Raw genomic sequence first — 15,030 nt, forward strand, 5'->3', positions numbered from 1 at the left:
GCCACTGCTCCTCTATCATGGGGTTTTCTGAGCTCAAGTTTCTTCAAAGGGGGAGTGGGTGGGTTGCCATTGTTGCAGATTATTGATGATTTTAAAACAAGAATTGTTTTAACCAGAAACCAGCAGTGAGACCAAGGAGTCGATTGGAAAGGAAACGTGTTTATTTTTTAGCTGCGGCTGTTGCCCCCAGAAGGAAAGGCCTCCAAATTTCCTGGGCCACGATTCCAAAACAAACCAAGTTTTTTATTGTAGTATTTTGAACAAAGGAAACTACAAATCCCATTTTCATTGCTTGCTTTGAATTAAACATTTATACCCTCGTATATCCATTGGGTTGGGTGTCATAATATACGTCTCTCTCTGTCTCACACGAGTTAGCCATCCACCCATCTTTTATCTATACGTTTTGTTTCACTGTCCTCAAACTGTTTATGCTGTACTTCCTTTTGTTTGGGTTAAAATCTTAAGTTAGGAGCCATTTCCAAATTGTTTACATTCCAAAACATAACATTTGACACGACTTGGAATAATAGGCCTCATTTCGGCACTGTAATTTTTAACACCTGGGCATATTAAAATTCTGAATTGCCATCCTCTGAGGCTGAGAGAGTGTGACTTCCTGAGTGGGTTTCTGTGTCTGAGCTGGGATTCGAACTCTGGTCTCCAGGGACAACGCTCAAACAACGCTCAAGGCTGGCTCTCTCTGACTAAATGGAAATATAACCCGAGTCTACAATTATTATCTGCTGTAACTCCTAATTTTGTGTAAATTATAGGTATCTTCTTAATGTGGCTTCTGCATTTTCGAATGCAGTTTTTAGTGTGTTACTCTGAGTCTGTTCGCCATCAGTAAAGATTGACTGACTGACTGAAAATGAAGTGGGATTCTTATCTTTCGTGACTAGGGTTCGACCGAGGGCCCATCCGCATTGTATAAATAAAGCAGTTTAACGCCGCTTTAACAGCCACGGCTCAATGCTATAAAATTCTGGCCTTTTTATAGTTATTTATGTCCTGCCTCTTCCTTTTGAGGATTGAGGCGGGTAACAACAAATTCAAATTCAAATACAAACTAATAAGATAGCCAAAAGCCTGCATCTGGACTGGAGAAATAAACCTGTTTGATACCACTTTAACTCCCATTGCTCAGTGCTACAAAATCCTGGGCTTTATAGTTTTGTGAAGCGTTTAGCCTTCCCTCTCAGAGAGGAAGTAATGCCACATTATTATTATTATTATTATTATTAATATTATATTTATTTATATCCTGCCATGGCAGTTAAAGTGGTGTCAAACTGGATTATTTCTGCAGTGAGGACGCAGCCTTTTAAAAATGGTGTCAAAAGGGCATGATTGAGAGGAACCCCGCAATAGGCCCGGAAATGCTTGTCTACGCGTCACTCTATTTAATATCTCTATGGGCCTAAAGTTAAAAAGGAAGTGTCGATAGCCGTTTCTTTTTCCCGTTGGGGGAATCATAGAGATAGTACAATGTCAGGGTAAATTCGTGTCGGATATTCCAGCCGTTGATGAGCCTCTCTCCATCCCTCCAAGGGCGAAGAGTGACATTCTACGGAAATTAAAAGATTTAGCTGAGCGAGAAAGAGTACGAACAGTAATAAATAAAGGCCAATCCGTATCTCAGCGTCACTCTATACTTTCTACTTCTACGGCGGACGGAAGCCGAAAAAGGCTTGCTTCTCTGCTGGCACTTCCTCCCATCATCCCTTGCGCCGAGTGGCTCCTCGGTGAAGGTGAAGCCGAGACAAAATGGCGGCCTTCCTGACCCACCAGCAGAAAGTGCTGCGGCTCTACAAGCGAGCGCTGCGGCACCTCGAGTCCTGGTGCATCTTCCGGTGAGTCAGGCAGGCAGGGAGAGCCCTCGGCCGCAGGCGGGAAGGCATCTGAATGCGTGGGCTTTAGATACTATAGTATATCATTGGCTTTTATTCTTTATTTTATTACTTTAATATATAATTATATCGTATACATATATGTTGTGTATGTATATATATATATATATATATATATATATTATACGCATATTATTGTATAATATATACAATAGTAAAGCAGATAGCATTGACCTACTACATTAGGATTTATATTATATTGCATTATATATATGTTGCTCTATATATATATATATATATATATATATATATATATATATATATATGTAACATAATATAAATCCTAATGTAGTAGGTCAATGCTATCTGCTATACTATTGTATATATGATACAATAATATGTATATAATACACACACACACACACACACACACATATATGTATGATACAATACAATATAAATCCCAGTGTTTTAGGCCAATGCTATATTTTTGTATATGTTATACAGTAATATAGGTACAGTATAAATAACATATATAATACAATACAATATAAATCTTAATTTCTTAGGCCAATGCTATGTGCTGTATTATTGTATATATTATATAATAATATATGTATAATAATAATAACATATATATATGTGTGTGTGTGTGTATTATAAATCCAAATGTCCTGACTTAGGCCAATGCTATATGCTGTATTATATATAAAATAGCAACATATATAATATATACTACAATATAAATCCCAGTGCTCTAGGCCAATGCTGTATTATTGCATACAATTATATATATATATATAGTAGAGGTTCTACTATATTGAGGTTCTCCTATATACTATATATGTTTGTTCTCTCAGGAAAAACATAGGGTGTTTGTTTGTTTTTGTCGTTTGTGGTTTTTCCCCATTCACAGGCATCCTGTCCGCAGAGAACGTGGAGTGACAATTGTAGTTCGAATCCATTGTTCCAGGTCCTATTCTCTGTAGCAGCAGAAAACAAACTTGCTCCATCCTCAGTATGACAGCCCTTCAAGTATTTAAACTGGGCTCTTAGCCTTCTCTTCTTAACCTTTTCTTCTTCAGAAGCAGTTGTTCTGTGGTTCCAGCCTTTGTCATCCTTGACTGTGGCAGCTGCTTCCCTCAGTCTACATCCTGAGTCAAGGCTGGTCCTCCTTGAGGACTGGGTCTGGCCCCAAATAAGTTTTACAGCTGGAGGTCCTCTCATGGCCTTGCTTATCTAGAAGGCAACATACAGCCAAATACAGTGAGCCCTCGGCATTCACTGCGGTTTCAAAGGACCCCTGTGAAAGTGGACAAACCACAAATTATAAAAAACACTATTTTTTTAATCTGAGAAAACACCTTTCTAGGAATCTCTGGGTCCTCCAGCGCAACTCTGTGGTCAACATCAGCCAGAGAACCTGCAAATAGGTGTTTTCTCTAGAAATCTCTAGCTCTTGCAGTGTGACTCTGTGGTCAACTTCTGGCAGAGTTGTGCTGGAGGACATAGAGATTCCTAGAGAGAGCATAGTAATTAAATCCACAAATAATCAAAGACACAAAAGTCAGAGCTGCAAATGTGGAGGGCTGACTGTAGATAAATTGCTAAGCCTTCATCTGGACTTCATAAATAATATGCCAGTATATATATACAGTCATCCCTCCATATTTCGGCTTTGATATTTGCAGATTTGATTAATATGTTACCTCTAAGAATATCTAGGTCCTCCAGTGCAACTCTATGGTCAACTTTAACTAAAGGTTAAAGAGAGAATGCTCTACTAGGCCTTTGTAGCTCCTCCAGGGCAGTTCTACGGTCAGTGTCTGTCGGGCGTCAACCACAGAGTTGCACTGGAGGACCCAGAGATTCCTAGAGAGGTGTCCTCCCAGTAAAAACATGGCGTTTTTGTTATTTGTGGTTTTCCCATATTCGTGGGGGTCTTCTGCCCCTAACCCTAGCAAATATGGAGGGACAACTGTATGCCTGGACATTATTCACCTGCTGGGTCCCTCTAGTGGCCATATTGTTGAGAGTTTTATTTGTGTGAATAGATTACACTTCCACAATATTAGCAAAGTTATCTGAAGTTTCAGAGGGTTGGGAAAAATATTTCTGCAAAACTAAGCATACTGCAACCTCCTTACTTTTTCTGTGGCTCTATTTTAGTGACAGTCCTACTGGAACATCTGGGGCCTAGGAGATGGTGGCCTGGAACAGATATGAAACTGCCCTATTCCATATTTAGGAGACTTGATTGCTGGGTTGGACACTTACAAGCTTGTTCCTTGCCCCTCTTCCCTCTCACACAGATTTCTTCCTGTTGTTAAACAAGGCATTATAATGCTATATGCACAGTGATTTTTACAGTAGTCATGATTTCACCCACCTGGAGATTGCCTTGATGTAGTTATGCCTACAAAATCTGATTTTTAAAAAAATAATTCAGGGTTAGCATTAAGTTTAGTATACATACATACTTTTGCCATTATTAGCTCTGGAAAGGCAGGAAGAGAAGAAAAGAAGAAAGAAAAGGAAGAGAAGAAGGAAATGCAAAGACTGACAGATGCTCCTGTTTTCCGTAATGTGACTGGGAAGTCAGGCGGCATGATGTCTTCATCAGGCCTCTGAGATTTGTAAGCTTGAGATAGTTTAATTTTCTGTGTGAATAATTGCTACTCTTGTATCATCAGGGATCGGTATCGATTCTTTGCCTGCCTGCTGAGAGCACGCTTTGAAGAACATAAGAATGAAAAAGATATGGTGAAAGCAAGCAAGCTGTTGATGGAAGCTGAAAAAGAATTTTGGCAAAGACAGCATCCCCAGCCGTACATCTTTCCTGATTCTCCTGGGGGTACATCTTATGAAAGATATGACTGCTACAAGGTTAGTAGGCAACAAGGGAGAAAATTGGTAACTTCTGTGGCACTTTACAAATATCAGTACAGCCGGCCCTCCGTATCTGTGGATTCTGCAGCCAAAGATTCAACCATACATGGCTTGAAAATATCCCCACCCCACAAGAAAATGCCAAAAAGCAAACTGTGATATAAGGGACTCCCTTTTACTATGCCATTATATATAATGGGACTTTAGCACCTATGGGTTTTGGTATCCACAGGGGAGTCCTGGAATCAAACCCCAGCGGATACCGAAGCCCACTCTGTTAGCCCTTAGTTACTGTATCAAATAATGAATATGATTATATGAAAATATGTAAGAAATGTATTCAGTTCTGGGTCTTTTTTTAAGGATAAAGACAGGTTAGAGCAGGTTCAAAAAAGGGCAACAAGGATGATAAAAAGTATGGAGAACAAAACAAGTGAGAAAAGGTTGGAGGAACTGGGTATGTTCAGCTTGGTGATGAGGGGTGACGTGACTGCACTCTAAATACAAGGGCTGTCATGGAGAGGTGAAGGCTGGCATGTTCTCTGCTGTGCCATAGGGTAGAATCCGGTGTAATGGTTTTAAGTAATTTAGTGGTTTTAAGTGAACGATAGAAGGAACTTCTTGAGAGTAAGAGCAGTTTGGCAATGAAAACAATTGCCTAGAAAAATGGTGGGGGCCTCCTTTTCTAAACATCTTCAAAAAGAGCCTGGATAGCTATGTGCTGGGGATGCTTTAGCTGGAGATCCTACATTGAGCAAGGGGTTGGAACCAGTGTCCCATGAGACCCGTTTCAGTCCTAGTGTGGCGAATAGCCATTGTACTGAGTCCCCTGAAGACTTATCTTCCCTTTTTTCCAGGCCTGAAAATATACAGAGTTAGTAAAAGGCCCATTTTGAGGGGTGTGAATGGCTTATCATTCACTAGAAACCCTATGATCAGACAGAGCAGGTTTAAGTATCCCTGTCAGCTGATTCTTGTGACAAATGACCACAGAGTGCACAGGCCACTGCTAGATGGAGAAGTAGTTCTGCTAGATAATTCAGATATTGAGATTCCTCTGGGCTATCTGCTTGGTCAGCCTCCTACCACTGGAACATATGAAGAAATGCCTAATCTTGTTTTTGAGATGCCTCATGCTGGCAACAGCTTTTCAAGGCCTCTCTTGGCCTTGCTCTTGATTCTGTTAAACTGCAGATTGAACTGAGATGGCCCACATTACAGGACTCCACCATTGAGCTTTGACCTTTCTCTTTATTGGGAGTTCAGGGTGAGCGGAAGATGCTCATTCCATATGAGACCTGAATAGTATATTCCTCTGTTTTCTTGTATACTATTTTTATTATTGTATTCAGTATTTTATTGAGGAATCTGCTTGCTAAAAGTAGTTGTAGTAGTCTAACAGTAGGAAGGAAGCATGACGGGTTACCTGAGTTGTAATTCAAGAGTTTTTTTTCTCTAAACCAGTTTAAACTGCACATGGTGGCAATCAAATCTAAACATTTGTAAATAATATTAAATGAACCTATGGGGAATTTCTAAGAAAACAAATAAATGGAAGCATTGCATACTCAGGAGACAAGCAACCTCTTTGTCCACTCTGTTGTTGCAGTATTTCAGCTCTAGCTTGCTTTCCAATCTGACAGGTACCTGAATGGGTCCTAGACTTGTGGCATCCTTCTGAGAAGGCGATGTATCCCGATTACTTTGCCAAAAGAGAACAGTGGAAGAAACTGAGACTTGAAAGCTGGGAAAAAGAGGTGTGTATTAGTAAACTAAACATACTAACACATATATTTTGGGATACTTTAAAGCAGTGGTTCTCAACCTTCTTAATGCTGCAACCTTATAATACAGTTCCTCATGTTATGACCCCCAACCATAAAGTTGCGGTGTCTCGGTTCCTAAGACCATCAGAAATATGTGTTTTCTGATGATCTTAGGTGACCCCTGTGAATGGGTCACTCGACCCCCAAAGAGGTCACGACCCACAGGTTGGGAACCACTGCTTTAAAGGAAACAAGAAATGAGAATACCATGTCACTGAGAACAGTGCTCCTCACAGTGGAGATCTGTGAGCTGATGCCAGTCTCCAAGCTGTTGGCTATTGGTCTATGCCAAATTTCTGCTTGTGACTAATAGGCACAAATATGGTACTGGTCCCTGGCATATTGGGGGGAACAAACCCTGCCAGTCATATGCATTACCAAGCACTGACTTAGACAATAGTTGATTTTGCTTCTTGCCATGAGGTCTAGGAACTTTCTTACTGGCTTGAAAGCTCATTCTCATACTAAAGGGGCAAAACGTCTTGCCTACTTGGGTCATAAATAGCCTGGATAGTTTCCTTTCTCTCCCCTCGCCCTTTCAGGCAGAACTGGTAATGTATTATGCTTGCTATGTTGATTCCACAGTAAATTCTTATCTTTATCTCTGTTTACCAAATATATTACTATTTCTTCCTCATGTCTGAACTTTTGAGTGAGAACTTGCTCAGTAACTGCTTAGTTTCTGCAGGTTTTTAGTACTATTTAACAATTGGTATTAAATCATTACAAGGAGAGGTTCAGAAGAATAATCTGAGTTATATATCAGTTGGATCCAGTGTGAGGTTTACACAAGCTGCCACCTCCTAATTTGAAGCAAATTCTTGATGGTTCCTGACCCACAGAAGATGCTTTTTTGTATCAGAAAGATGCAGTTGAGTCCCACAGTCAGGGCTCAGTTGTCTCCTGCAAACGCCAGCTGAGTGCAGCACTGGCTTTATTCACCTTTCCCTCCTGCCTGGGGGTGGCGAGTGAAGTAATCCTTGCTGTTGTTTCTGGTCTTAAGACTTTGGTGACTCCCAAGTGGATTTCATTCTCATTTCTAGGTTCAGCAGCTTCAGGAGGAAACCCCTGCGGATGGCCCCAGGACAGAAGCACTGCCTCCAGCTCGCAAGGAAGGACACCTACCTCCTCTCTGGTGGCATTATGTAACCAGACCTCGTGAACAGCCAATGTAAATGGCTCCTTTCTGAATGCAAATTCCGTATCTCCTTCTGTAAAGGAGTTTCTGATATACAAATACTATTGTCTGCATGTATTACTACATCAGATATTCACAATAAAGTCTCTTGAACGTGAATCAGTGGTGTTGGGGGAATTAACCTGTGCTGTAGAAGACTAAGTTAACACTCCCTGTGCAGTACTATCAAAAACAAGTGAGACCCCATTGTCTCTAGTGCAGTGTAAAAGCCTAGCCACTCAGTTATGCAACCTCTGCAGAGCCAGTAGTATGAACTCTTGCACCACTTACTGAAGCTACGCAGAATTGATTTTTCAAAGGTTTGTATTGTGTGCCATTGCCGATGCCTTGGCGTTGCCTGACACAACTGTCACAAAAACAGTTCACTTGAAAATAGTAACTTGGTCTTCCAGGTCACTGCCCATTCAAAAGTTGTGTGTACATCTGTCTTACTCTAAACCTTTATTCGGCACAGTATTCCTAGGAGCACTTCTTGTTGAGATACTAGACTGGAGGCTGTAGATGTATTTTGAAGTACCGTATATACTCGACTATAAGTTGAGAAATTTTTGCCCCCAAATGGTCCCCAAAATCCTGGGGTAGGCGTATTCAAGGGTCAGTGGGGTCCTCCGACCAAGCTTTCAGCTGGGGCGACACTGGGAAGGGTGCGCGTTCACCCCTCGCAGCCTTCTCTCCAGCAGGCCTCCCTCCTGAGAAGGGAAGCTGGCTAGAGAGAAGGCTGGGAAGGGCGCGTGTGTGTCCCTGCAGCCTTTTCTTCAGCCGGGCTCCCTCCTGGAGAGAAGGCTGGGAAGGGTGTCCCTCGCAGGCTTCTCTCAAGGTGGGGTCCCTCCTCATGAGGAGGCCTCATGAGAAGGCAGCCCGGCTAGAGAGAAGGCTGCGAAGGGTGCATGTGTGTCCCTCGGAATCTTCTCTCCATCTGGGCTCCCTCCTCCTAAGAAGGCAGCCTGGCTAGAGAGACGCTGATCGTCCTGGAGCCTCTCCCCAGCTGGGCTGCCTCCTTAAGACTGACCCTTGACTTAGCCACAGGTCATATAAAATCTCAATTTCTGCTCCCAAAAGTTGACCTCGACTTATACATGAGGTCGGCTTATACACGAGTATATACGGTACTCATTGATCTCAGATACAGTAATTGAGTTGCCTTTTTGGGAGGGATTTGTATGTATGGAATACATGCATTTTGGAATAAGGTGGGAAAAGGTAAAGTGGTTTCTGAAAGTCCTTTGAAGATGTTCATATTACTCATAATTCCAGAATGCTCCAGGTATAACATGCAGTTTCAAATAATGACAATCAACTCTTAATTTTATCCAGAAGTTGTTAGGTGTTTTGATTCACAGAATGCTAGTCAAGTCTTTCCTCCTCTGAAGGAAACAGATGGATATACAGTGGAAGGTTATATGCACTGTGTAAAAGTTGCAACATTAGTGAAGCAACTTTAGCAGTGTTGAGCCAGGTTATATAATATGAACACATTTCTGTTCCTAGTAAAATGGATACTTTGCACAAGGATAAGTATGTAATATTAATAATTATGTCAACAGAATTGACACTGAAAGTGTAGTTTTCACATAATCACCAATACAATTGCAAACCAAAGAAATAACCTGTCACAGGGAGCAGCTGAACAGGTGCACTATCTTCAACGTTTTTTTTTCCATTAATTAAAAAGTTGTTCAGTTGGACTAAAGGTGGGAAGATCTGTTAGGTTTGCCTTCTCTTACATTAATGTTTTAAGAACAAAATTTTTTCCCCTCCCTGAATATGAAAACAGTTGGCAAATTCTTGAATTTTTTTCTCATTTGCACTGGCCAAATTTAGCAGGTAGAATGACTGGCAGCCTGGAGAAACTTGCCTGAATTGTTAAAGCTGAGAAAGTGCCCTGAAAAAAAGTGGGAAATGAATGCAGCACAAACATGGTTAAATACACAGCGTTTCAAATCCAGATATTTGAGAGTTAAGCACTCAAACCCAGACTTGGATGAGTGAATCTGCCAATTTTGGTTTTCAAAATTAGATTTTCCTTACATTCCAAACTAAGGTATTTTCAAATTTTCATAGTCTTATAGGAAAAAAGATGAGGAATTTTCACCTGTCCCTAAATCAGAACCTTTTACAGTAGGTACACCTGAGGTGAGTATTTGTAGCAACCATGGTGTCCTTTGTCAGCTGCACAGAAAAATGTAGTCTAGCTTCCTCCTGCAACGAATTGCTTGCTTGTTCATTCATCAAGGTTATGGAAAACTGCCATTATTAAGGGGAAAAGGTTTTTATGTAGACTATACAAATATGCTGCTCATTGTTTTTGGAAAGTAGCATAGCCTTTTCCCTCTATGGTCCAAAACATACTGCAGAAATAATCAAGTTTGAGACCACTTTAACTGCCTTGGTTCAGTGCTAGGGAATCCTGGGAACTGTAGTTTATTGTTCTTGCTGATATTTGTACCCGTTTATAAAAGGTCATTTTGAGTGTATTGTTTTATATGGATGTTCGGTCACCGTTATTGTATTTCCCAGCAGAGAGGGTCCTGACCTCCTGTAACCTGGGTTATGTACCTCCCATTTGCTCCTGTAGGCAGGGACAAAAGAAGACCGGCCCCCTATATAAGGAGGAGCAACCCCCTCTGGGCCTCAGTCTTGTCCTGCCTACACTCCTAGCAGGTCACACTCCTTCAGCCAGCAAAGTCGTCTTCCTTTCTTTTCGTCGAAGCGGTCAGTTGTTTATTGTCCTTGGCCTCCCTGCTCCCTCTTCCCTGCCTTCTCCCCCTCTTGGTGGTGGGCTATGGCAGAGGACCCTCAGCTCACGGGTGAAGGGCCCCCCCAGGGAAGGGCTTCCCCAGTGCAGGGTCTGCCGCTCTCTTTAGGGGAGCAGGCGTCAGAGGTAGAGCCTGGGGCCCAGCCTGTCAGGACCTCGGTCCCAGGGGGCTCCGAACAGGCCCCCTCCGGGCCGCTCCGGTCCCCAAGGCTTGGAAGAGGCCCCGGCGTGCCCCAGCCTCCATGAGGCGAGCGCGGTCCGGGAGCTGGGCGAGTTTGTGAGGGCCATTTTCGCCCGAGAGGCGGCGAGCCTGTTGGGGGGGGGAGGTCTTCCCCCTGGGTTTCAGGCTAGGGACTTCCCCGGCCCCGCGCTCCTGCCCCCCCCTTGGTGGGGCTACTGCAGCCTTCCCCTCAGCTGAGTCCCTGCAGGCCAGGGACCAAAACGGAGCCTCCACTGCTGCAGAAAGTGCCTGCTCGCGGGCAGTCCCAGGGGCCGGCCTTTCCCTGGCCCCTCGCCTTTTCCCGCCCGCCGAACATGCGGGCCTCCAGGCATGGTCCGCTGCGCTGGGGGCCGGCGGGCAGCCTCCCCAGCGGCTGGCAGAGGGCCTCGGTGCCCCACAGGCCGACCACCAGCTTGACTTTGCCGCGGAGGCAGATCCTCCCTCACCCGCCCTGGCGCCCCTCAGAGATGCGCGTGCGCTGGCAGAGAGCAGGTGCCATCTTGTACGGCGCGATGGGGGCCGCCATGTTGGGTGGCCCGATGGGCGCCACCATCTTGGCCACTCCGAGGCCGGCAGCCATCTTGAGGAAGTCCGCGGGGGCCGCCATCTTAGTGGCGACCCTGGGAGACGCCATCTTGAGTGCGTCAGGGCTGCTCCCTCCTCTGCCCCCTCCCGCCGCAGCTGCGATGCTGCGGAGCCGCTCCTTGCCCATCAGGGAGACGCGGAGCTAGCCTCTCACAAGCGACCCAGAGAGGATGATGAGGTCTCCCTCTCGGACTCTGAGGCCGAGGCCGCCACAGGGCGTCCACCCAGGAGACGTCGGCGTGTCGAGTGGCGCCACCCTCAGGCAGACATGGCCCCCTATGACCTAGAGGGTGATGCAGAGGATGAGGCCGAGGTTAGCCATGACCTTGAAGAGGGCGAGCTCTCAGGGGAAGACAAGGCTTGCGACGCAGAGCCCCCTGTGGCCTCGGCGCGCCTCTTCAAGTCTGAGGATTTCCCCAGGCTCCTAAAAAAGACCCTCAAGACTTTGGCCATAGCTCCTACAGCGGAGGTCAAGCCACCCCAAGACTCTGAGTTGCCCAGGGTGGGAGAGGGGCTGTTCCCTATACCCACCCCTACCTTGGCAGAGATCCCGTGCCCGGCTAATCTCATGGAGGTCATTAGGTCAGAATGGAACAGGCCTGCCACGTCAGGTCCCTTGCCTAACTCTAAAAAGAAGCTATACAGCTTCCCGCCGGCTGTGATGGAAAGGCTGCAGGTCCCGGTAGTTGATGCCCCCGTGTCTGCCCTTGTGTCCTCCGCCGTCTTCTGCAGGGATGGGGAGGACACCCTAAAGATCCCAGAAGACAAAAAAGCAGAGACAGCCCTCAAAAAGGCCCATGAGGCTATGTCTGTGGCAATTAGGGCGTCAGCGGCAGCGTCCATAGTGGCTAGAGCCGCCCTCGCATGGGCGAGAGATCTCCTCCAAGAGGTGCCCTCCCACAAGCCCCATCTGAGACAGGACCTCAACAAGATTGCCCTGGCTTCGGCCATCACGGCTGACGCGACCCTGGACTCAGTCCAATACTGCGCCAAGGCCCAGGCAGCCGCGGTCACTGTGCGCCGCCAGCTGTGGCTCAAAAACTGGAACGTGGATGCTAAGTCCAAACACAATCTGGCCTTCACTCCCTTCCTTGGGGCTAAATTGTTCGGTGAATCTCTCGACCAGGTGCTTGTAGAGGACAAAGATAAAAAGAAAGCCTTGCCGGGGGGGCGTAAGGGTGACAACAGAGCCAGGCCTAGGTCTAGGAAACAGTTTTTTCATTCCTCCAGACCTTTCCCCTCCTCCTCTCCCTCTACCTCCTCCCAGGCCAGAGATTTCAGACTGTTTGGTCAGCGCTGGGGCGACAACAGACAACAGCCCAGGAAGTCCCGGCCATCCTTCCACCAGAGAGGCCAGCCCGGAAACAACAGAGGGCCCCGCAAACAACAACAACAACCACAATGACGGGGCGCCTCCAGTGGGAGGCCTGCTGAGAAACTTTGTCTCGATTTGGGAACAATCCACTCAAGATCAGTGGGTTCTCAACACCTTAAGGTCAGGATACCGGATAGAATTTTTCCGTCTACCCCGGGAGAGGTTCATCCCATCTCTAAGGTCAAGGGACTCAGCCAGACACAGAGCAAGTCTCTGATGCCATCAGAGACTTGCTCTGCTTGGGGGCCATAGAAGAGGTCCCGGCCTCACAATGTTTCACAGGCTGCTACTCTACTTGCTTCTTAGTCCTGAAGAAGAATGGGAAGTGGAGGACTATTCTAAACCTAAAAGGCATCAATTCACACATAGTCTCCAAGAAGTTTCGAATGGAGACCCTCAAGTCGATGCTAGAGGCCATCCAGCCGGGAGACTTTCTTTCATCTCTAGACTTGCGCGACACTTATTTTCATATTCCTATACACCCAGGCCACCGGTGCTACCTGAGGTTCGCCTACGACGACCATCACTACCAGTACAGGGCACTGCCCTTCGGCCTGGCATCGGCCCCAAAGGTGTTCACCAAGGTCCTGGTGGCCCTAGTGTCTCACTGGAGGTCACAGGGGCTACATGTCTACCCCTATCTGGACGACCTTCTAATACGGTCGCCGTCGCTCCGACAGGGCCGGTTGGATGTCTGCCAGATCCTCCATTCCCTAGAGGTCCACGGGTTCCTAGTCAACCTCTCCAAGAGCTCCACCACTCCAGCACGCCAGATCCAACACTTGGGGGCATGCCTCGACACTCAGAAGGGCGTCATCTCCCTCACTCCGGAGAGGACTCGGGCCATATTCAGGGCGGTCGACCAAGCCCTGTCCCTTCCCAGAGCCAAGATCTCCCTGCTGGCACACCTTCAGGGGCTCATGATAGTGGCAAGAGACTGTATACCATGGGCCAGATTCCACTCGAGACCCCTTCAGTGGTTGCTCCCGCCTCACCAAGAGGCCATAACAACGAGGTCCAACCTCAGGATCTTGGTGACCCCGCAGGTTCGCGACTCACTCCGGTGGTGGAGATCCCCGGCGGTCCTCAAAGGGAGGCTGATCTAGGCCCCCAAGAAGGTCCAGATTACAACCGACGCGAGCCTGAGGGGCTGGGGAGCCCACTGCGGACACCAGATGGCCCAGGGCAAGTGGTCCCCCGAAGAACAGACAATGTTCATCAACAGACTAGAATTAAGAGCGGTGAGATTGGCCCTCCAGGCCTTCCACCAGACTGTCTTAAACAGGTCGGTCCTGGTCAGGACAGACAACGTAACAACCAAGGCTCACATCAACCGCGAGGGCGGTACAAGATCAAGAGATCTAATGACCGAGTCGCGGCTTCTGTTCCGCTGGGTGGAGACAAACCTGATTGCCATCGAGGCAGAACACCTTCAAGCAGAGCTCAACACGGTCGTGGATTGGCTGAGCCGAACGGACGTCGACCAGGGCGAGTGGGGGTTGCACCCCGAGGTGTTCCGCCAGATAGCGCGTCAGCTGGGCCATCCGCAGATGGACATGTTCGCCTCTCCAATAAAATCCAAACTGCCCAGGTTTGTCTCAAGGTTCCAGACGGAGGGGGCCGAGGCTGTCGACGCCCTCAACCTTCAGTGGCCAGACACCCTGACCTATGCCTTCCCTCCACTTCCGCTCCTGGCCAGACTGATAGCCAAGGTCAGGAGAGAAAAGATCGAGGTGATCCTAGTGGCCCCAGCGTGGCCCAGGAGGGCTTGGTTTTCCGAGATCCTGACAATGGCGTCGTCGCACATGGCCCTGCCACACCGATGGGATCTCCTGAGTCAGGGCCAGGTTCTTCACCCCGACCCTCAATGGCTGAACCTTCACACCTGGAGGCTGAACGCCTCATGTTACACCGGTGTGGATACTCAGCAGAGGTCGTAAACTCCATCCTGGCTTCGAGACGGCCTTCAACCAACCGTATTTACGAGGCTACCTTCAGATCCTTCAGGAGGTGGTGTAAGCTAAAACACATTAACTTCCTCAGCTTTGCGGTCCCGGATTTGCTCCAGTTCCTTCAGGATGGCATCAAAAAAGGGCTCAGGCCCAACACGGTAAAAAGACAGGTGGCAGCTATCACGTCGGTGCTACCTCACAAAAAGGCTGCCACCATGTCCGCCCACCCACACGTCAGGAGACTGCTGAGGGGCGTCGCCAACAGGGCCCCTCCTACACGCCATCGCTTCCCGACTTGGAACCTCCACACGGTCCTGAAGGCTCTGACGGTGAAACCTTTCGAACCTATCCGTGAGATCTCCTTGCGATACCTTACC

At 46.9% G+C, this 15,030-nt stretch overlaps 1 protein-coding gene across 1 annotated transcript; it reads left to right on the plus strand.

Moving 5' to 3' along the window:
- Positions 1 to 1,530: 1,530 nt before the first annotated feature.
- Positions 1,531 to 7,865, plus strand: NDUFB9 (NADH:ubiquinone oxidoreductase subunit B9). The gene is made up of 4 exons (XM_089517933.1): positions 1,531 to 1,856; positions 4,547 to 4,739; positions 6,386 to 6,499; positions 7,612 to 7,865. Exons 1-4 carry the CDS (start codon positions 1,771 to 1,773, stop codon positions 7,741 to 7,743), a joined length of 525 nt encoding a protein of 174 aa, XP_089374059.1. The 5' UTR covers positions 1,531 to 1,770; the 3' UTR covers positions 7,744 to 7,865.
- Positions 7,866 to 15,030: the final 7,165 nt, after the last annotated feature.

The sequence above is a fragment of the Sceloporus occidentalis genome, unplaced genomic scaffold (assembly GCF_023333645.1).
Source record: "Sceloporus occidentalis isolate IW3139 unplaced genomic scaffold, rSceOcc1.0.p SCAF_3, whole genome shotgun sequence".
Lineage (NCBI taxonomy): Eukaryota > Metazoa > Chordata > Lepidosauria > Squamata > Phrynosomatidae > Sceloporus > Sceloporus occidentalis.

What these genes read in the sequence shown, in the direction of transcription:
- NDUFB9 (XM_089517933.1), top strand. Translation starts at nt 1,771, where the DNA reads ATGGCGGCCTTCCTGACCCACCAGCAGAAAGTGCTGCGGCTCTACAAG. An exon ending in GAGTCCTGGTGCATCTTCCG is followed by an intron (nt 1,857 to 4,546) that starts GTGAGTCAGGCA and finishes TTGTATCATCAG; the next exon opens with GGATCGGTATCGATTCTTTG. An exon ending in TTGAAAGCTGGGAAAAAGAG is followed by an intron (nt 6,500 to 7,611) that starts GTGTGTATTAGT and finishes TCTCATTTCTAG; the next exon opens with GTTCAGCAGCTTCAGGAGGA.